Genomic DNA, 23,562 nt, shown 5'->3' on the forward strand with positions numbered 1-23,562 from the left:
TGTCAGCATTGCAATGCTGGGATATCAAACTGGTGGAAGCAAGTGTCCTGGTGGATAACTTTGCTTACCTATAGAAATTTACCTTCACAAAATTTTTGCCCTCAATAATCTTGACACAATTTTTTGTCCACACAATAGTTTTTCTCCAATATTTTGTCAACACCTTTGCAGTTGTAGAGTCATAACCTAAGTATTACATATTCCCCATCATGTTGTGGCTACTTCAACTCACTAGAAACCAAATTGGTGTTCATGTACAATTGCTAGCATGTTATTTAACTTTTGTGGTTGCCTTTGTTTTTGAAGTTAAATATTCTCGTGAATTTCTCTCTGGCCTCCAAAATATTATAAATACTTTGGGGGCAAATATACAAAAAAGGAGACCAGCACTTGAGGATAAAATAGCAAAAATTTCAACAGCAACCAGATACTTTCCCTTTGTGCTCAGATACGCAGGAATAAAGGTCAACCAGACACTGACAAACACAAGCATGCTGAAAGTGATGAACTTGGTCTCGTTGAAGCTGTCAGGTAAGTTCCTGGCTAGGAAGGAAACAATGAAGCTCACACTGGCCAAAAATCCCATAAAGGCCAACATGCTGTAGAACCAGATGATGGAGCCCTCGTTGCATCCAAGGACTATCTCTTTCATGGCAGGGCTTGTGTTGTGTTCTGGATATGAAGGGGATATTGCCAGCCAAGCAATCCCAATAGTCACTTGAATTGAAGTGCAGGACAGAACGAGGTTGTAGGCTACCTTCGGACCTAAGAACTTCTTGAGATTGCTGTTAGGCTTCGTGGCTCTGAAGATAATGACAACTGTAATGGTTTTAGCAAGCACACAGGAAACACAGAGGGAGAAAATGACTCCAAAGATGATCTGTCGCAACATGCAGGTTACTTCCATTGGCCGGCCAATGAAATTCAAGGCACAGAGAAAACAAAGCATGAGAGATACAAGCAGAAGGTAACTGATGCCGCGATTGTTAGCTTTCACCACTGGAGTGTCCTGATACCAAAAGAAGACCCCAAATATGCAGGAAGCATTAAGGAAGAAGAAAATTGATATCAACACTAAGATTAAACCCAGAGGCTCCTCGAAGGAAAGAAAGTCAATAGATTTTGCTATACATTTGTCTCTTAAGTCACTAGACCAGTGATCCTCAGGGCACTTCATGCAGTCTGTAGAATCTAGAAAGACATTGAAACCTTGGATCACAAATAAATCAATACATGAAAAAAAGAACTGCATTATGTATATCATATATAGCAGCGATAACTATAACTTGAGTCCCAGGCATGCACTGCTTATGACCTCATATAAGACATCCCTCATATATGACATCACTCATGATATGTTCTATGACATAATTTAAGAACTCAAAGATGACATCTCACATTTCATCATTGATGACCTCACTCATGACATCATCCAAGCTTCTTTTCCCCACATATTGCTGTGTAAATTGCTATAGCTTTACTCGTAGCATAGTTCACATTAACAATCAACCACAGACATATGTGTCATCCTCATTGAGTATAGTGTTAAATCAGCACATAACTGTTCAGAGGAAGCCAAAATAGTGAATGGCAATTCCAAAACAAATAACCAACTATGGACTAATTTTATATGTATCAGCCCCCTACACACACTAAACCTATATTAAGTAATTCATCTGAATACATTAAACAGTGCTTACTCTATAGAGGAAATTTTGTTATGCCACACTTTTTGAAAACACTGAAACTTTCATAAGAAATACACCACAGACTACTAAAAAATATCTAGTAAGAACAGTGTACACTCTATGCATCAGCTGTTAAGAAAGACACTATTTGCAAAAAATAACCTAGATCTGAAGGAGCTAAACATTCTACTACCTGCACCGTTTATACTATGGTGTAAACTTTACAGAGAACCTATCTTTTGAAGCAAAACAAGCACATGCTCATTGGATAGGACCAGGTGCACACAGTATTCTAAAGTAAGTGGAAATTGTCATGCTGAGATGATTCTCTTAAATAACTGAAGGCTGCTTAAAATACATCCTATGTAGTATGTAGAATCTCTGTCCTACTGTAAACATTGTCTGCAGTACCAACATATTTTTGCAAAACACAATGCACACATGCCTACTTTACTTTACTTTTGAATGCAAAGTATTATACGATGCTCAATACATCTACACAGCTATGGTGCATTAGGAGGTCATGAGTTTTCTAAATACTTACACCTATTAGCTCGACCCAAACTGTGTAAAATTAAGTAGAAAAGTAATATGGTAGTTATTGCCACAATCTAAACCATAAAACGAATGAGCAGTTTCATTGGATAATGTCATCACTTATGTCATCAATGATAATTTGAGTTATTATCGGTAATGTCATATATCATGTCACAGAGCATGTCATGATTGATGTCATATGTGACGTCAGAAGAAGTGTATGGCGGAGACGCAAGTTATTGTTAGTGCTGTGAGTTTCTATGGTATTTCAAGTTCAAAACATTAATGTTCACACTGAGGAATTCACCTAACTATAACGTTACTTTAACCTTTGATTGAATATATATATATATATATGTATATATGTATATGTATATATATATTATATATATATATATATATATATATATATATATATATATATATATATATATATATATATATATATATATATATATATATATATATATATATATATATATATATATATATATATATATATATATATATATATATTACCTACTGGCGGTCGCCAGTAGGTATATATAGTTAGGATTTTTTCCCTATGGGATTTCTGAAAATTCTATGTCTAATAACTTTGGCGTTTGTGGACGGAATCGGCTGAAATTTTCAGGAAAATGGCACATTTTGTTTCTGAGCAGCCCCTGGAAATTTGGGGGGGGTTCGGTAAGGGGGGGCCGAGAAAAAAGGGGGGTCCCAAAACGCGTTTTTCCCATGTTAATTTCCATAGGGCGGTTGGCCTCACTTTTAGCCCGAACGGCTGAATGGATTTCCACGAAACTTGGCAAAATTGTAGGGACTGTTAGCCCGATGTGCCTTTGCTAGGTCTCAATATATGTGCTTCAGTGGATTTTGAGAAATTAACCTTTTAAAACAAGATATATATCTGTAACAGCGCTCCGGGCTGCGCTCCGGTTCGCGTACTTTTCGCGTATCGGAACTTTGCGAAGCGAAGCTGATTGGCTCTCCGGTGTCTGTCAACATTCTAAACAGTCCGGAGAGGCCGCCATCTTGTCTCTCGGTAGGATCGAGAGACAAGAGGAGGCCAAAACAAAGGGGGAAATGAAGGAAAGGGGGCAAGGTAGACCCCTTCTGACCCCCTAGGATTGATGAGGGGGATATTATAGAGCCACGCGGGGCCCCAAAAAAAAATAAAAAATCCGATTTTTTCGCCGTAGAGACGCGTCTTGGTACGCGAACCGGGAAGCTAACCGGCAGTGTAACGGGAGTTTGAGGAGTAGCTGATTGGCTGTCAACATTGTAAACAGTCCGGAGCGGCCGCCATCTTGTCTCTCGGTAGGATCGAGAGACAAGAGGAGACCAAAACAAAGGGGGAAATGAAGGAAAGAGGGCGAGGTAGACCCCTTCTGACCCCATAGGATTGATGAGGGGGATATTATAAAGCCACGCGGGGCCCAAAAAAAAAAATCCGATTTTTTTCGCCGTAGAGACGCGTCTTGGTACGCGAACCGGGCAGCTAACCAGGCAGCTAACCGGCAGTGTAACGGGAGTCTGAGGAGTAGCTGATTGGCTGTCAACATTGTAAACAGTCCGGAGCGGCCGCCATCTTGTCTCTCGGTAGGATCGAGAGACAAGAGGTGGAAAAAAAAAAGGTGTAAATGAATGAAAGGGGTAAGGCAGACCCCTCCTGAACCCCTAGGATTGATGAGGGGGCTATTAAAGTTCCCTGCGGGGCATAAGAAAAAAAAATTGCGATTTTTCGCGGTAAAGGTGCTTCCTGGTACGTTAACCGGGCAGCTAACCGGCAGCGTAACGGGAGTCCAACATATTGTGTTTTTTGAACGTTTGTGATATGTGCACGTGTGGATTTTGTCTAATTAAGGTTAAAAAAATATATATATATATCTTTAAGCGTGTTCTGGCGCGCTTACGTTTTGGGTTTGGTTTGCGCTGCAGAGACGATACGTCACGGTTATGCGATGCATCATGAGGCGTCTCACGGGCTACGTGATACGTCACTTAATAAAGAATATATTTTACAGCTATAGATATTAGCTTTTAAAAAACCAATGAAATTCACAGAAAAAACCATAGGTTATAGACCATATATAGTTAGGAATTTGCATTTACAAAACCTTGAAAATTCACTGAAAAAACCATAGGTTATAGACCATATATAGTTAGGGATTAGCATTTAAAAAACCTTATTTTATTTGCACAAAACCATTGAAATTCCATATATAGTTAGTTGCACTAACTATATATCGCGGACCCGCAATCCACTGCTAATGATGTCACATATTACATCATTCATGACATGGTCAGTGACATCACTGATGACATCACTGATGACATCTCAAATGACATCACTGATGACATCACTGATGACATCTCAAATGACATCACTGATGACATCACTGACATCTCATTTGACATTACTGATCACATCACTGATGATATCATTTATGTGATAATACATCTTCAGACTCTAATATAACCTTAGATACACTCAGTGTAAACAGGCACTCACAGACTGTCACACATCCATGGAGTTACTCACACACCTAGTCAGTCATGCAAAGAATCAATCACATCTCCATTTCCTCAACTATACAGTTATACACACCTTACTTATTCAAACATATACTAACACATATTTACTCTCTTATACAATCCCTGATACAAGTTCACAATGATCCATACAGCCACTCACACATTCACTGGCTCTTATGCACAGTTATTTATATATGTCAACTCTCACATGTACTGTGTTTTACATATTACTTACTTTGACATGTAGCACTGAGATATCCATTCACTCACCAATACACTCATGCACACAGTCAACCGCCCATACAGCTGTTTCCACATGCACTTTTGAAACCATACATCTAGTGAATCAACTGCTCACACATCTATGCACAGAGTCATACACCTCCCAGCCACCCACACACACACTCAGTCTCCCATACAAATACTTGGGCAACCAATCAATAACTCATATAGTTACTCATATAGCTACTTATCAACACATGCAACAGTTTACAGAACAACAGACATAATGATGCACAAATTAAGACCGTTTAGTCACTAACCCATACACTCAGTGAGACACATTTAATCATTCTCTCATACAGTCAGTCATGCACCTACTAAATCCTTCATCCAGACACTTATACATCCACTCATTCTTCAATATGTAAGACATATTTTAACTTTACAGAAACATACAGTCACTGGGTGTTGTCATCAATGATGTCATCAGTGATGTCATCAGTGATGTCATCAGTGATGTCATCAGTGATGTCACTGACCATGTCATGAATGATGTAATATGTGACATCATCAGCAGTGGATTGCGGGTGCGCGATATATAGTTAGTGCAACTAACTATATATGGAATTTCAATGGTTTTGTGTGAGTAAAATAAGGTTTTGTAAATGCGAATTCCTAACTATATATGGTCTATAACCTATGGTTTTTTAAGTGAATTTTCAAGGTTTTGTAAATGCTAATTCCTAACTATATATGGTCTATAACCTATGGTTTTTTCAGTGAATTTTCAAGGTTTTGTAAATGCTAATTCCTAACTATATATGGTCTATAGCCTATGTTTTTTTCAGTGAATATATATATATACATACATATATAAACATATATCATCTGTATATCTATATAAATACAAACATAAATGCATGCATACATATACTTATATGCATACAGATGCATGTTATTTACATGAAAGTTGAAAAAACACTAATAAAAGCAAAGCTAAAAAGCCACCTCATTACAAACAGAATGGCTTTAACTTAAACGAGGGCGAGATCTATTGCATTTTCAATGCTTGTTTACTTTGGTTCCATCAAGAAGGCATTCAGATGTGTCACACATTTGCCATAAATTCTGAATGTTAGCACTCTAGTTGCACATTAGATCACTGTAGTAAAGCTACTGCTCACCAGGGGCGTCTGCTGCTGGTATTCAAAGTGCATGTTTCAGTCTGCATGTCAGAATTTTTTTAATGAAATTGAAGAGGGTTTGAGAAGTCACTCAAAATGTGCCCTAATTTTTCTTTCTGCAGCACTAATCATAATTCATATGGCAAAATATACCCCCTCATTTTGTTCCTTTTTAAATTAAATGTTTTAAGAGTTACCACTTTATTCTAATCAAGATGTCTTCAGGTGTGCCATACCTTTGTAATAAGTAGGACTGTTAGCGCTCTAGTTGTTCTTTAGAACACTCTGGGACATTCTGTCATTGGGCTATACTTGGGCTACATCTGGGTGATATTTGGGCTACATTTGGGCTCTTTTGTCTCTGGTGGCCATTTTGGGAGACTGCATGTCAGTATTTTTCAATGAAATAGAAGAGGATTTGAAAAGTCACTCCAAATGTGCCCTGATTTTTCTTTCTGCAGCACTAATAATACCTTCTATTGCATAATATACCCCCTCATTTTGTTCCTTTTTAAATTAAATGTTTTAAGAGTTACCACTTTATTCCCATCACGATGGCTCCAGGTGTGCTATACCTTTGTAATAAGTAGGACTGTTAGCGCTCTAGTTGTTCTTTAGAACACTCTGGGACATTCTGTCATTGGGCTATACTTGGGCTACATCTGGGTGATATTTGGGCTACATTTGGGCTCTTTTGTCTCTGGTGGCCATTTTGGGAGACTGCATGTCAGAATGTTTTAATGAAATAGAAAAGGATTTGAGAAGTCACTCAAAATGTGCCCTAATTTTTCATTCTGCAGCACTAATCATACTTTCTATGGCAAAATATACCCCCTCATGTTGTTTCTTTTTAAATTAAATGTTTTAAGAGTTACCACTTTATTCCAATCAAGATGGCTTCAGGTGTGCCATACCTTTGTAATAAGTAGGACTGTTAGCGCTCTAGTTGTTCTTTAGAACACTCTGGGACATTCTGCCATTGGGATATACTTGGGCTACATCTGGGTGATATTTGGGCTACATTTGGGCTCTTTTGTCTCTGGTAGCCATTTTGGGAGACTGCATGTCAGAATGTTTTAATGAAATAGAAAAGGATTAGAGAAGTCACTCAAAATGTGCCCTAATTTTTCATTCTGCAGCACTAATCATACTTTCTATGGCAAAATATACCCCCTCATGTTGTTTCTTTTTAAATTAAATGTTTTAAGAGTTACCACTTTATTCCAATCAAGATGGCTTCAGGTGTGCCATACCTTTGTAATAAGTAGGACTGTTAGCGCTCTAGTTGTTCTTTAGAACACTCTGGGACATTCTGCCATTGGGATATACTTGGGCTACATCTGGGTGATATTTGGGCTACATTTGGGCTCTTTTGTCTCTGGTAGCCATTTTGGGAGACTGCATGTCAGAATGTTTTAATGAAATAGAAAAGGATTAGAGAAGTCACTCAAAATGTGCCCTAATTTTTCATTCTGCAGCACTAATCATACTTTCTATGGCAAAATATACCCCCTCATGTTGTTTCTTTTTAAATTAAATGTTTTAAGAGTTACCACTTTATTCCAATCAAGATGGCTTCAGGTGTGCCATACCTTTGTAATAAGTAGGACTGTTAGCGCTCTAGTTGTTCTTTAGAACACTCTAGGAGGCTGCAGTAGAACACAAAGGAATCAACTGACAGTCTCTGTCCTTGTTGGATGTACATGTTTTACTGAGAATGTCAGACTTCATTTTCACATGACTGAGAAAGATAATGTGAATTTACAGAAAATATGCTTTCAGTTTAGCTTATAGATCCCCTTCCAAACCACTGTGGGAAAATCATGAGATATTAGTTTTCTTTCAAACAATATTCATGATATCACAGCAGAAGGTTTTTTCACATGGTAAAATCACCTTAGAACCCACCACAATTCCTAAAACGAGTATGGTACCATCAACAAATGATTTATAATGTAACTAAAGTCCTAAAACCCTCTATTAACTACAATGCTTTTTAATGAGGTGCTATCATGTATATTGGTCCCAAGATGGCTGCCAACACTTCTTGAATGAAGTGCTGACAGCCAATCAGATCAGATGTGTGGTTAGGCTCCGCCCAGATATATATCTTTTTTTGAACCTAAATTACTCAAAATCCACTGGAGCACATATATTGAGACCTAGCAAAGGCACATCAGGCTAACAGTCCCTACAATTTTCCCAAGTTTCGTGCAAATCCATTCAGCCGTTCGAGCTAAAAGTGAGGCCAACCGCCCTATGGAAATTAACATGGGAAAAACGCGTTTTGGGACCCCCCTTTTTTCTCGGCCCCCCCTTGATAAAACCCCTCCAAATTGTCAGGGGCTGCTCAGAAACAAAATGTTCAATTTTCCTGAAAATTTCAGCCAATTCCGTCCACAAACGCCAAAGTTATTAAACATAGAATTTTCAAAAATCCCATAGAGAAAAAATCCTAACTATATATACCTACTGGCGACCGCCAGTAGGTAATATATATATATATATATATATATATATATATATATATATTACCTACTGGCGTTCGCCAGTAGGTATATATAGTTAGGATTTTTTCCCTATGGGATTTCTGAAAATTCTATGTCTAATAACTTTGGCGTTTGTGGATGGAATCGGCTGAAATTTTCAGGAAAATGGCACATTTTGTTTCTGAGCAGCTCCTGAAAATTTGGTGGGGTTTCGTCAAGGGGGGGCTGAGAAAAAAGGGGGGTCCCAAAACGCGTTTTTTGCATTGAGTTTTCCATAGGGCGGTTGGACTCACTTTTAGCTCGAACGGCTGAATGGATTTGCACGAAACTTGGCAAAATTGTAGGGACTGTTAGCCCGATGTGCCTTTGCTAGGTCTCAATATATGTGCTCCAGTAGTTTTTGAGAAATTAACGTTTAAATCAAGATATATATCTGTAACAGCGCTCTGGGCAGCGATCCGGTCCGCTTACTTTTCGCTTATCGGAACTTTGCGCGCAGAAAGCTGATTGGCTCTCCGGTGTCTGTCAACATTCTAAACAGTCCGGAGCGGCCGCCATCTTGTCTCTCGGTAGGATCGAGAGAGAAGAAGAGGTGAAAAACGAAGGGTGAATTTAATGAAAGGGGGCAAGGTATCCCCCTTTTGACCCCCTAGGAATGCTGTTGGGGTTATTAAAGGGACCCGTGGGGAAAAGAAAAAAAAAATGATTTTTCACGGTAGAAGCGCTTCACGGGCCGCGAACTGGGCCGCAAACTGGTAGCGAAACGGGAATTCGCCATTTTGTGCTTCGTAAATTAAATTACTAGTTATAAGTGGGTACGGGAGACGTATCCTAATCCCCTATGTTTCCTGAGGGTGGGTGAGGAGGCTGATATATGTTGATACATCTCTTCCAGCGGCTGTGCGTGAGCTTTTTTTTTTTTTTTGCTGCGTGACAGTCCGGAGCGGCCGCCATCTTGTCTCTCGGTAGGATCGAGAGAGAAGAAAAGGTGAAAAACTAAGGGGGAATTTAATGAAAGGGGGCAAGGTATCCCTCTCTTGACCCCCTAGGAATGTTGTTGGGGTTATTAAAGGGTCCCGTGGGGAAAATAAAAAAAAAATGATTTTTCACGGTAGAAGCGCTTCACGGGCCGCGAACTGGGCCGCAAACTGGTAGCGAAACGGGAATTCGCCATTTTGTGCTTCGTTAATTAAAGTACTAGGTATAAGGGGGTGCGGGAGACATATCCTAATCCCCTATGTTTCCTGAGGGTGGCTGAGGAGGCTGATATATGTTGATATATCTCTTCCAGCGGCTGCTCCATCTTGCCTTTTTTCGAATGCCACAATTTTGTCGTGCACGGCAGCCATTTTAGATGCCAGGCTGGTCCCAGGCTATCACCTACCCCTGCGGATGTAGTTTATGGCCCCAGCTGTAGAGAATTCAGACATGGCAATCCTCCTGATTCAGGCGTGTGAGTACTGATTTCAGTGCTAGTCTCCCGCCTCCCGATTTCTGCAAGCAAAAACCCGGGGGCATATTACTAACAACTAGCGATAATTTTTGTCTATAACTTGTTTAGAGACAAAAATTATCGCCGCACATCGGCGATTTTTATCGCAGATAAACCTTGCTATTATCGCAGAAAAGTCAGCGATATTCATGTATTATCGACCTAATGCTCTTAGCCATGTTATCCACCTCCCATTGGATAACATGGCTAAGAACTGCTCAGGGCAGGTGTTAGATTTTGGAGATATTCGCGCTTAGCGCGAATATCTCCAAAAGTTGGTAATAGAAGGTAGCGATGTTAGGGACTGTTTCCAGTCGCTAACATCTTGGCACGCCACTTTGCATGTCATTAGTGATAAGTATCACTGACATGCAAAGCCGGGCCCAAGATGGTCGCTATCTCCTTTTAGGTGTCACTAACTGGTGTTAGCGACAGCTTGATAATAGGGAAATAATTTTATCTCCGCTTTCATGGTTTTTAAAGCCAAAAAAGCGGAGATAAACCCCCTTGATAATATGCCCCACGATTCCCAAGGCAGCACAACGTGCAGAGTTCTGGACGGCACCCAGGTGATGTCGCCTGGGTGCCGCACTGGTTTAGGGATCCTACAATGCAGCACAGAAAAACAGCGTGGGGCGTCCCGGGTGGTGCGGGGGGAGGCCTCGTCAGTAGCGGTCTGTGTCCAGTGTCACATGGCTGACACAACATGTACGACAGGCACCCAGGTGATGTCCAGTAAACTGCCGCACTGGTTTTGGTATCCTACAATGCTGCTCCGAAAATTGGCGTGCGGCGGCCCGGGGGGGGGGGGGGGGGAGGCGGCGTGAACGGGTCTCCCCAGGTGGCGGCCATCTAGCTGAGTTGCGCTCGCTCTTGCGGCCACAGCGTCTCGCTCACCATGTTGTGGAGTTGCTCCCACTCTTGCAGTGCAGCGATAGGCGGCTGCCACATGGCTGTCAAAATGGCGGACGGCTCTTCGGTTTTGGGCCTGGTCCACTGAAATGGCCCTGGGACACCTTGGAAGTCGGACGCTTGCCTGCTAGGGCTTGGGCTCCATTCTCGAAAAGCGTCCCCTCAGCCGTGAAGATTGTATAAAAGTCTTGGGGGCCCCCGACTCCCGCAGGCTTCCGGTGGGGAGCGGCTGCCATGATTGCTCGCGGAATGACCACGACGGAGCCACGAGATGGTGGTGCTCTCATGCTGACGCCAGCTTCAGTCTGAATGATCCAGAAACAAGGTGGGGCTTTCATCGTTTGGGAAAAAAAAATGTTCTAAACCAATGAAAAGTGTTATTTTTAGGTCATATGACCAAGCCTTCCATCTTTAGGAAACCAAAAGTAAAATGAACCAATGAAAAGTTTTATAAACAAGTCACATGACCTGTTATGCGACATAGGGCTACAAAAAGCGTAGAAAATCCGTTGGCACGTGAGGCGGCGTCAGTAGCGGACCGATGTGCGAATAGGCCGAAGGCAGCACAACGCGCCGAGATCCGGATGGCACCGAGGTGGTGTCCAGCAAATTGCCGTACTGGTGTGGCCATCCTACAATGCTGCGCCGAAAGACGGCGTGTTCAGCTGAGTTCCGGTTACTCTTCCGGCACAGTGACTCGAACGCGCTGAGATCCGGATGGCACCGAGGTGGTGTCCAGCAAGTGGCTGCACTGGTGTGGCCATCCTACAATGCTGCGCCGGAAGTCGGCGTGGGGTGCCCCGTTGGCTTATGAGGTGATGTCAGTAGTGGACTGATGTGTCAATAGGTCGGAACCAGCACAAGGCGCCAAGATCCGAATGGCAAGTCCTGGATGTTGAGTGCCTCAGTTGAGATTTCTGAGAAGTGCTTGTAGAACTGTCTGAAGCTTATTTGCACCTGCTGCAGCTTCACTAGGTCCGGCGGAACTTGTTGCCTTTTCCTTTGTGCTTCTTTTCCTACAATGCGTTTCTTCTGAAGACACGACCAGGTCCCTGAATGTGTGCAGGGGGACGCTATTGAATGAATGAACGCGCCGAGATCTGGATGGCACCGAGGTGGTGTCCAGCAAATTGCCGCACTGGTGTGGCCATCCTACAATGCTGCGCCGAAAGTCGGCGTGGGGTGCCCCGTTGGTTTATGAGGTGATGTCAGTAGCGGACCGATGTGTGAATAGGTCGGAACCAGCACAAGGCGCCCTGCACTGTTGAGCCTTTTTCAATGTCTGTTTTTTGTTCTTTCCCCTCCATCAAAAACAAAACAAAAATACAAGGCGCCAAGATCCGAATGGCAAGTCCTGGATGTTGAGTGCCTCAGTTGAGAGTTCTGAGCAGTGCTTGTAAGACTGTCTGAAGCTTATTTGCACCTGCTGCAGCTTCACTAGGTCCGGCGGAACATTTTTCCTTTTCCTTTCTGCTTCTTTTCCTACAATGCGTTTCATCTGAAGACACGACCAGGTCCCTGAATGTGTGCAGGGGGACGCTATTGATTGAATGAAAATGGCGGCTTGACACAAAGCTGACTCAAGCGTTACTGTTGGTGCTATACAGACAAAAATTGGTTTTCAGTTTGTACATTCTTCAGGTTTTTTTTTCCATCCAAGTCTGATTGAGAGTTTGTAGAAAAATGGCTTCAGATTTTCCACATACTACTCTTCAACATTCTTCCTAAATGTAACAATGTGAAACTCACTAGGAGAACGGCTGTTTCTGTTTCCTTTCAAAATGCTGCCACCAATATTTTCTGAATAGAAGACACCATCTTGTAACATAAAGGGCCGAAAGGGGTTCTGGTCTGGCCGATGGTTGGTGGAGACATTTTGACTATATCTTGGACCTGCCCGGCCTCGCCCAAAATGGCGCCGGTATAAATGGGACTCGTAACTCTTTGCCCGCAAATGTATATCTAGAAAATGTTATTGTAAGTGGCCCTGTCGTATTTTAATTACAAAATGTACGTCCACCGATTCCGCAACTGTTAGACACCTTTGTTCTTGTCACCTAATGGCCCGCTCGTTACGTTCTTCTACAGTGTAAATGTCTCCTCATCATATACGATTTGAGTTTGCTCCGTGGCCGGCCCACGTGGTTATAGGCCCGTATTTGTATACTGACATTTTCACAATAAAGGTTTTTAAAACAAAACACGGTAGTAGTATTTTCATTTGTAAAGTTTTTACTTTTAGTGACTGTTTTCGAATCAGTAAAAGGCAAGTGAAATAAAGCAGTCCAATTACATGACGGATAAAAGGTATAATATGTAGGAACGCAGTAAAGATAAATGGTCAAGGGCAGTTGTGTTTTTCATGTCTGCAACATAAAGTGATCGATAAGAATCTGATAATCAGGCGTATCGGCGACTAAGACAGCAGGCCGAATCTCTTTTACTCAACGGCTCCGTCATGGAAGGAAGAAACGCCCTTTTTCTCGAAAAAGGAATATATTTTACTTGCAAGACAGTTGTAAATTTTCCGGGAAAGTACATTAGCCTGGAATATTATAACATATGTTTGAAAAAAAAATATTGTTCGAAAATAATAAAAAGCGTAATTTTTAGGTCATAAGACCAAGCTTTTCATCATTAAATTAACAAAAGTAAAATGAACCAATGAAAAGTTTTATTAACAAGTCACATGACCTGTTATGCTTACGTTACGCGCTGCGCGCCGCGCCTCGGATCACTTCCGGGTGCGCTAACGCGGCGTGTCATAAAACGCATTACGCGACAACGTAGGTCAAGAATATAGTCTAAATGTCTCCACCAACCAGCGTTCAGAACACAACCCCTTTCAGCAGTCCAAAAAGTTCTGTTAAATGACAACAGAGGGGACAGGCAACAAGAACCATCAGTCAAAGAGGGGAGGGCAAGTTCTTCTCTTCCGGGTCATGTTGGGGCGCTACCGGAACTGATCGAATTGGTAGTCTACAGTGTTTCTGGATGTTTCAGACTAAAGCTGGCGTCAGCATGAGACCACTACCATCTCGTAGCTCCGTCGTGGCCATTCCACGAGCAATCATGGCAGCCGCTCCCCACCAGAAGCCTGCGGGAGTCGGAGGCCCCCAAGACTTTTGTAGAATCTTCACGGCTGAGGGGACGCTTTTCGAGAATGGGACCCAAGCCCTAGCAGACAAGCGTCCGAGTTCCAAGGTGTCCCAGGGCCATTTTAGTGGACCAGGCCCAAAACCGAAGAGCCGGCCGCCATTTTGAGAGTCCTGTGGCAGCCGCCTATCGCTGCACCGCAAGAGCGGGCGCATCTCAACTACATGGTGAGCGAGACGCTGTAGTCGCAAGAGCGGGCGGAAAACAGCTGAATGGCGGAAGAGGCACAGTGTAGCAAAAGCGGGCGGAATGGCAACTAAAACGATAAAGGGGCGCCCCACTACAGCTTGTCTTCAGGTCAAACGGATTGTGGGACAAGGTCCAGAATTGAAGAGTCATCAAAAGGCAAAAAGTACCGCCGGACCCCGGGAGCCGGCCGCCTATGTCGGGGGCGATCTCAGGCTACACCAGTGCTATAAGACTTGGGGAGGGTGTCGGAGCCAAGCGTCTTCTCCGAGTCCATGGCCATCACAGCGTCCCTCAGGGGCCTCCGTCAAGCTGTTTAGGAAGGTAACATATTACATTGTTTTCTAATGCAGTCAGGTCCACAAACGACACTCACTTACTTTGAGAATAGTGAAGCTGCAGTAGGTGGAAATAAGCTTCAGACAGTGTTACAAGCGCTGCTCAGAACTCTTAACTATGGCACCCAACATCTAGAACTTATGCTATTTGAGAATGGTAGTGACATCGAAGCATCTCAGGGACCAAAACCATTAACGTACTTTCACGTATGAAAATCTTACTTGGGGAGGGGGCAGGAGCGAAGCGCCCCCTCCCAGTCAGCGCCACCACACCGTATGTTGAAAATCTGAAGCCATCGTTCTACAAAGTCAACCAAACTTGGATTGAAAAATCTAGAAAAATGTACAAACTGAAAACCAGTTTTGGTCTGCATAGCATCAGTAGCAACGCTTGAGTCAGCTTTGTGTCAAGCCGCCATTTTGATTCAACAAAGCACAGGCATTGAAAAAGGCTGAAATTCAGAACTCTAAACTATGGCACCCAACATCCAGGAGCTTGTTATCCGGATCTTGGAGCCTTGTGCTGTTTTCGATCTATTCACACATCGGTCCACTACTGACATCATCTTATAAACCAACGTTATGTAAATAGTTTTTTAATAAAATGTTTTACCCTGTTTCTTTGCTGGTGTGTTGTCTATATTTTTAATATTTGCATAGGGTTTGTCATTATTTTGTGCGGGATGGGTGATGGAGCCGAGCTGTCTTGCAGCCCTCATGGTGTGGAGCTCAGTTCATCTCACTATTTTCGTATTTCTCAAGAAGGGTTGTTCCTAATATTTCTATTTTAGCGAGGTCAAAAAGAGATCCAATTAGTGGCCTACTGATTTTGCTCGATTACTTTTATTTTTTTTACACGATTTTTCACTATCTGCAAAGACTAAACAGAGTATTGCGACTTTGTGCTTGTTTGTAAATAGAGAATGATCCAAAGAGAACCAATTCTAAAACAGTAAATGCTTGGACAACAATCAATCAAATGGAGAGACAAGGAGGTACGACGGATTACAACGGAGGGGAGGGGGGGGGCAGCGTTCAAAGCACATCAGCGTGCATAAATACGAAAATGTTTTTATCTATCACGTACTTGACATTTTAAAGCTTTTCATATTTGCTATTAAAAAACCAATGAAATTCACAGAAAAAACCATAGGTTATAGTGGATATATAGTTAGGAATTTGCATTTACAAAACCTTGAAAATTCAATGAAAAAACCATAGGTTATAGGCCATATATAGTTAGGAATTAGCATTTACAAAACCTTATTTTACTCGCATAAAACCATTGAAATTCCATATATAGTTAGCTAACTATAAGCGCTAACTATATATCGCGCACCCGCAATCCACTGCTGATGATGTCACATATTACATCATTCATGACATGGTCAGTGACATCACTGATGACATCACTGATGACATCTCAAATGACATCACTGATGACAACTCAAATGATATCAATGATGACATCTCAAATGACATCACTGATGACAACTCAAATGACATCACTGATGACATCTCATTTGTCATCACTGATCACATCACTCATGTGATAATACAATGAACCTCTTCAGACTCTAATATAACCTTACATACACTCAGTATAAACAGACACTCACAGACTGTCACTCATCCATGGAGTTACTCACACACCTAGTCAGTCATGCAAAGAATCAATCACACCTCCATTTCCTCAACTATACAGTTATACACATCTTACTTATTCAAACATATAATAACACATATTTACTCTCTTATATAATCCCTGATACAAGCTCACAGTGATCGATACAGCCACTCACACATTCACTGGCTCTTATGTTCAGTTATTTATATATCTCAACTCTCACATGTATTGTGTTTTACATACGTACTTACTTGCACATGTAGCAATGAGAAATCCATTCACTCACCAACACACCCATGCACAGTCAACCGCCCATATAGCTGTTTCCACATGCACTCTTGAACTCATACTCCTAGTGAATCAACTGCTTACACATCTATGCACAGAGTCACGCACCTCCCAGCCACCCACACACACACTCAGCCTCCCATTCAAATATTTGGGCAACCAATCAATAACCCATATGGCCACTCTTATAGCTACTGATCAACACATGCAGCAGCTTACACAACATCAAACATACTGATGCACGAATTAAGACAGTTTAGTCACTAACCCATGTACTCAGTGAGACACATTTAATCACTCACTCATACAGTCAGTCATGCACCTACTAAATTCTTCATCCAGACACTTATACATCCACTCATTCTTCAATATGTGAAACATATTTAAACTTTACAGACACATACAATCACTGGATGTTGTGATCAGTGATGTCATCAGTGATGTCACTGACCATGTCATGAATGATGTAATATGTGACATCATCAGCAGTGGATTGCGGGTGCGCGATATATAGTTAGCGCTTATAGTTAGCTAACTATATATGGAATTTCAATGGTTTTATGCGAGTAAAATAAGGTTTTGTAAATGCTAATTCCTAACTATATATGGCCTATAACCTATGGTTTTTTCATTGAATTTTCAAGGTTTTGTAAATGCAAATTCCTAACTATATATCCACTATAACCTATGGTTTTTTCTGTGAATATATATATATATATATATATATATATATATATATATATATATATATATCAACGAAACGGCACCTCCTCACTCCAGAGAAACCGAAGGGACACAACAGGGGACCAGGAAGAAATATATATATATATATATATATATATATATATATATATATATATATATATATATATATATATATATATATATATATATATATATATATATATATATATATATATATATATATATATATATATATATATATAAATCCAACGAGTTTGCCTGTGATGGAAAAGCCCACGAACAAGGTGAGTGATAGTGCACAATTTTTATTAGAAGCAGCAGCGCAGAGGATGTCACACAGCAGCAGATATAGTCCTGGCCTGACGCGTTTCATGCACCAGCATTTCATCAGAGGCAGCAGATTCAGGGAAACCACATCTCATTTTGGGTGTCACTTTAAATAAACAAGCCCCGCCCATGGTGGGCGCGGCCACTCCCATGGCCTGATGGAGCTTGTAGTGTCCCGTATTCCTCATGTGAGGAGTGATGCTGAAATCCCAATGTTAATACAAATCCACAGTGGGTTGTGCTGCGGGGCACCCCACCACGTCGCTGTATATATATATTATATATATCTATTACCTAGTGGTGGTTGCCAGTAGGTAGTTATAGTTAGGACCTTGTTTCTCTTCAAAAAGCATTTTTTTCTTTTGCCAATATCTTTGGCGTTGTTTAACAAATCTTCACAAATTTTCCAAAACTAATGTGTCACTCATGTCAGCTCCTGTCTTGAAAGTGTCTGGGTGATTCATCTAGCAGGGGCTAAGAAAACGTGTTTTCTCCATGTTCGTTTACATGGGAACTTTAGACATGGCTACAGCCTGAACTATTGACTGGAATTATACCAAATTTGGCAAAAAGGTAGCTGTTGGTTCAGAAAGCGACCTTTTTAAATGGTGTAAATCCGTTCAGTAGTTCCTGAGAAAAATCTATATCTGAGGGCCGAGGAGGATTAACAAACCCTCCCGAGCTTCATTCTGATTGGCTTCCAACACTCCAACCTGCAATGTGTTGGCAGCCAACTTGTAAAACCGAGTCACAAGAAAAAGGTAAAAAAAAGATTAAAAAAACAAGAAAAAGGGGCATGCTATAAACACCATGATCCCCAGGCCTGCTCAGGGGGGTCCCATAAGGACCCGCAGTGCCCAAAAAAGTAGTTTAAAAAATATTTTTGGCTAACTTGTCAAAAGCAATGCCGACTCCAACAGGAGGCGGGGAGCCGGTTGGGACCATGGGGGCATTGGGGCTCTCCCCACTGTCCCCAACAAAGAGGCCATGCCCCTGGGGATGGGGTCCTTAGGACCAAAAATGGCTCCGGAGAGGAGCCATGTGGCCCCCCTCCCAATAAAAATTAACTTTTTTAAAAAGAGGCAAAGCCTCCGGGGATGCCTGGGGCCAAAAATGGCCTCAGGAGGGAGGCCGTGTTGCCCCCTCCTTTAAATGGAAATTTTTTAAAAAGAGGCCGTGCCCAAGGGAATGGGGACCCTGGGGCGCCCCTCCTATTAATAATTAAATTGTAGACAAGGAGGCAAGCCCCAGGGAATGGGTCCCCAGGGCCAAAAATGGCCTCAGGAGTGGGGTTGTGTGCCCCCCTCCTTTAAATTGATTAAAAAAAATAAAAAGTAGTCATGCCCTGAGGTAAGTGGCCTTGGCAGGGGGGTCATGCAGCCCTCTTACTGTTTTTTAATAAAAAAATAATAATATGGCACAGTACCTGGGGGATAAGGTCCCCAGGGCCCAAAAATATTGGGAAGTGCCCCCTTCAATGAAAACAAAAAGAAAACAGAAATAGGCATCTCATCAGAGGCCCCACCCCCTCCCTGTACCACTCTGCAAATGCACCTCATGCCACATTTTGGGTTGGGGATGAAGTCCCCTAGAATATTATGGGTCCTTAGGGGCCAACTACCCCGGCAGGTACCTCAAGTAAGCCTCACACAGTGGGATTGCTGAGAGGTGGTCCGAGGCCACACCCCTTTTTGCACCACTCTGCAAACGCGCCTCTTGGCACATTGCTGGTGGGGCAATGCGGTACTCTTGTGTTCTCTGGACCTAAGAACTAAACTCAGGACTATAGTGAACTTCATCCCCCGAAAAGCAGTGTGCCAGGGGCTGCGTTTGCAGAGTGGTTTACAAAGGGAGTGTGACCAATCTCCTATAGGGCACGCTGCCAGACCTAAACGACAATGTACAAAGAATCCTCCAAAGCGGGGTGGGTTACGCTCAGGGACAAAACGGAAGAGGGCAACCACCCCAAAATGTAAACAAGTGATCCATGTCGAGGATCATCCTACCTGCTCTTTAGAGGAAGCTCTTTTTGATAAAATTGCAGATCTCATTGAGATTAAAATCAATACTATTGTCAAACCTCTCATATCTAAGATCGACAAGCTGCAAGCAGAGGTTAAGAAGCTGGGTGCCCTCCAAAATACAGTTGCAAGTGGCATTGAAAAAATAACCACGTTAGTTACTCATCTGGGTAATAATTCTAGAGGACCTGAAGCTGGAGGCGATATGGGTGTTGGAGATGGAATAGAACTGCTTGGGGAGAACCCACCGCCACCAATCTTAACTGTTATAAATGAGGGTCCCATACTAGCACGTTCTTTAACAGACCCAATTCCCTCGGTTAACATTCCCCCAGCACAAACACAAACACAAGCACAAGCTCAAACTTTTTCTACGGACCCCCTGCAATTCATTGTTGAAGCCACACCTGTGGTCTTGGTCCTCGCAAATGTCCCTCCGCTGGAAGGGGGCATAGCGGAAAGTTCTAACTCACTCTGCAGCAAAGCCCTACATTGGTTAACTAGTAATATGCAGCTAGCACCAGGGGGAAAGCATCACCTAGCAAGTGTAATTAAATCAGCAACAAGGGTTCCTTGGCTGGGAAATCGGCCTAAAAAACTAAAAGGGGACTATGTGGCGGTGAGCTTTTCAAATCCAGACGTTCTTCCTAATATCCTTGCAAATATCTTTCCTCCCCAACGAAGAAGAGGCACTGTGGTCCCCCTTACCTTGAAATTCTTTTACGGGGAACAGCAGAACATATCCTTCCCAAGGACCCCTGCCCCAGGGTGGGATACTAACTGGGATTCTCACTTCAGATGGGGTCAAGATTTAAGGAACAACGCATCAGTTCACCGTCATCAACCTCTAATCTTTAACCCTGTTACACAGCCATTAGAACTATTTAACTGCTTTGCGCCATTATCTTTTATGGACCAAAACGACTGACTTTTGCTAGGCCGAGACAACGATGTGGAGGGACCACAGCCTGCTCCTGGTCCATCAGCTCACTTTCCTGCAGGCGTCAGGGTCTGCAGAATTATGAGCTGGAACATCGCTGGGCTTAGAGCCAAACTTAAAGACAAGAACTGGTTGGACATAATCAGGAATTACGATATTCTTGCTTTTCAGGAAACTTGGGAAACGTCAGATTGTTTGGCCTTAGATGGCTATTCTCATTTTTATGTACCTGCAGATCCCAGCAAAGCGGGAAGAGCGAGGGGAGGGTTGGCTGTATATATTTCACTTGATGTCCAAGGAAAACCCAGACACATTAAGTTTAAATCTAAAAATTGTTTAGTGGTTGAATTGACCTCACCAAACTCCCATCCTATTTTACTTGTAAACTTTTATAATTCTCCAGTCAGTCAATTTCCTACCGAGCATTTGGTATCCTTAGAGGACCTCTTATCCACTCACACTGAGAATAGTGCCCATGGGTATTAGGTGATCCTTATGGGAGATTTTAACATTCATCCATGCCAGGCGGGTTGTCAAAGGGAACCAGAGGAATTTTTTTCTTATTTCCCCTCTCCGCACTTTGAACACACACCTAGCGGAGAGGCTCTAGAATTGCTCTTGGCTACCTTCAACCTTCATGAATCATGTACCTGCTCTAATGATCCGAGGTTGCCAACATACGAGGGCAATGATTCAGGCACAATTATAGATTATATTTTTGTATCTTTTAGAGTCCTGCCCAAAGTATTCGTCTATAAGGTAGAAACTTCTGTTTTTAGCGATCACAATCCTGTGATTTTAGAGGTTTTAGCCCAGGGAGTCCTGGGAAATAGGAAGAATGACACATTGTGTGCAACAGATCTTGTGTTGAGAGATCAAAATTGGAGGCTCAAATGGGACCAAGTTACTCCAATAACTTTTTTACAAGAAACACTGGCCAAGGTCGAAGGAGAAGTCGCCATTTGTTTAGATAATAAAAACCCTAGCGCTACTATGGTTGAGGCCTTTAGTGTTATCTGTCATCAAGTCAAAACAGACTTGACTGTAAAGGCAAAGTCCAATAAGCCAAAGGGCCCCAAATGGTTTGATACAAACTGCTCCAAGGCCCATTCAACTCTCCTTAAGGCCTTAAAGAACAAACCTAGAGACAGAGTGATGATAGCGTCACTAAGGAAACAATACAACCTAGCTATCAGAAAGAGGAAATCTGAGATAAAAGACGAAGCTTGGAATAATTTGTTACTGCCTGAGACACAGAAAGACAGTGCTAAATTTTGGGCAGTTATAAATAACCCATATTTTGTGGGATTAGATAATCAAAGAGCTGACTGTATTATCCCAGATGAACAGTGGGTGACACATTTTAGTAATATTTATAGTCACACTTATACCACCTCAGAATGTGAATTACCTCTTTCACAATCGTCAAATCACATCTCTCCCTTCACCCAGGAGGAGGTGAAAAAAGCAATTAACGACACACTCTGCAAAAAGGCACCAGGACCTGATGGGGTCCCCGCAGACTTTTTTAAGAGCGCTCCTGAATTTAGCTCAAAGATTCTAACTAACATTTTTAACGCTACAAGGGAATTTATTTTCCCCTCTAGCTGGGCAATTTCGACCATAGTGCCAATCTTTAAGAAAGGACAGAGGACAGATCCGGCCTGTTATAGGCCAATTTCCCTTATTGACTCGAATGTTAAAATTTTGGGGAGAGTCCTCTTAGGTAGACTGACCCTGATTTTAGAAAGTAAGGGCATTTTATCCAACGCACAATATGGCTTTAGAGCCAAAAGAGGAACTCTAGATCAGTGCCTAAACCTAGAATTAATTTTAAATAAATACATGATCGCCAAGGAGGGGTCATTGTACATGGCCTTCATGGACCTCTCATCAGCTTTTGACCTGGTCAACAGGGCAAAGCTGTGGAGGATCCTCCTGGCCATGGGCCTTGACCCCCCTATGGTTGAATACCTGGCTGAGCTACACAAGGATCTTATGACCTAAGTCAGTGTCACTAGGGAAGGAAGATGCACTTGTCACTTTAAGTCAGAGAGGGGGGTTAGGCAAGGGTGTATACTTGCCCCCCTCCTCTTTACTTTATACATTAATGACCTTGAGGCAGTAATGATAACATCCCATAGTGACATTCCGCGTGCAGGTGAGACAAAGATACCTGTCCTCCTGTACGCGGACGATGCCGTCCTTTTGGCACGCTCTGGAGTTGCGCTAAATAAACTTCTCTCATCTTTTGGAGCTTTTATGTCATCACTGGACATGAAAATTAATACAGAAAAATTACATGTAATGATTGCTGGAGCCGCAGGCAGGAAAAGAAAGTCATTAACATTTTACTGTGCGGGGAAGGAGGTCAAGAGAGTCCCTTCTTTTCCATATTTAGGAGTGACTTTTGACGAAAAGGGCACTTGGAGCCCCCAGCTTTTGGCCAAAAGCAGCGCTGTCGCTAGAGCGGCTGCAGGGCTGCTAGGTTTCGCTAAAAAACTGGGCGCCCGTCCCATGGAAAGTATCATCAAAGTTTATAAAGGAAAATGTTTGTCAGTTGCCCAGTATGGTTCTGTTATCTGGGGACATACTAGCTCCGCTAAAATTCAGAATGTAGAAAATAAATTTTTGAGATCTCTGCTTTCTGTTCCCCAATCAACCTCGACCTTTGCATTGCATACAGAGTTAGGCTTGGGCTATATTACTGACATTTTAAAATTAGCCCCAGTGATTGGTTGGATAAAAACATGGCTTAACCAGGAGCTTACTCTAAACCACATTATTTTAAAAGACTGTTTAGCCCTGGATAGAGCCCTTAACATTCCATGACTAAGATATGTGAAAACGCAGCTCACTTTAGCAGGCCGCCCAGAGCTCTTCTCATCTCCGGATGGAATAACCTATGAAGATCT

At 42.2% G+C, this 23,562-nt stretch overlaps 1 protein-coding gene across 1 annotated transcript in view; it reads right to left on the bottom strand.

Annotated features, from left to right (window-relative positions):
* Positions 1 to 271: 271 nt before the first annotated feature.
* Positions 272 to 23,562, bottom strand: part of LOC147703540 (vomeronasal type-2 receptor 26-like) — a 164,975-nt gene continuing 141,684 nt past the window's right edge. The window contains exon 4 of the mRNA XM_086929506.1: positions 272 to 1,191. Within this exon, the coding sequence (XP_086785632.1) occupies positions 272 to 1,191 (920 nt within the window). The remainder of the gene's footprint in view (positions 1,192 to 23,562) is intronic.

Source organism: Lissotriton vulgaris, chromosome 7, assembly GCF_964263255.1.
Source record: "Lissotriton vulgaris chromosome 7, aLisVul1.2, whole genome shotgun sequence".
Classification (NCBI taxonomy): Eukaryota; Metazoa; Chordata; class Amphibia; order Caudata; family Salamandridae; genus Lissotriton; species Lissotriton vulgaris.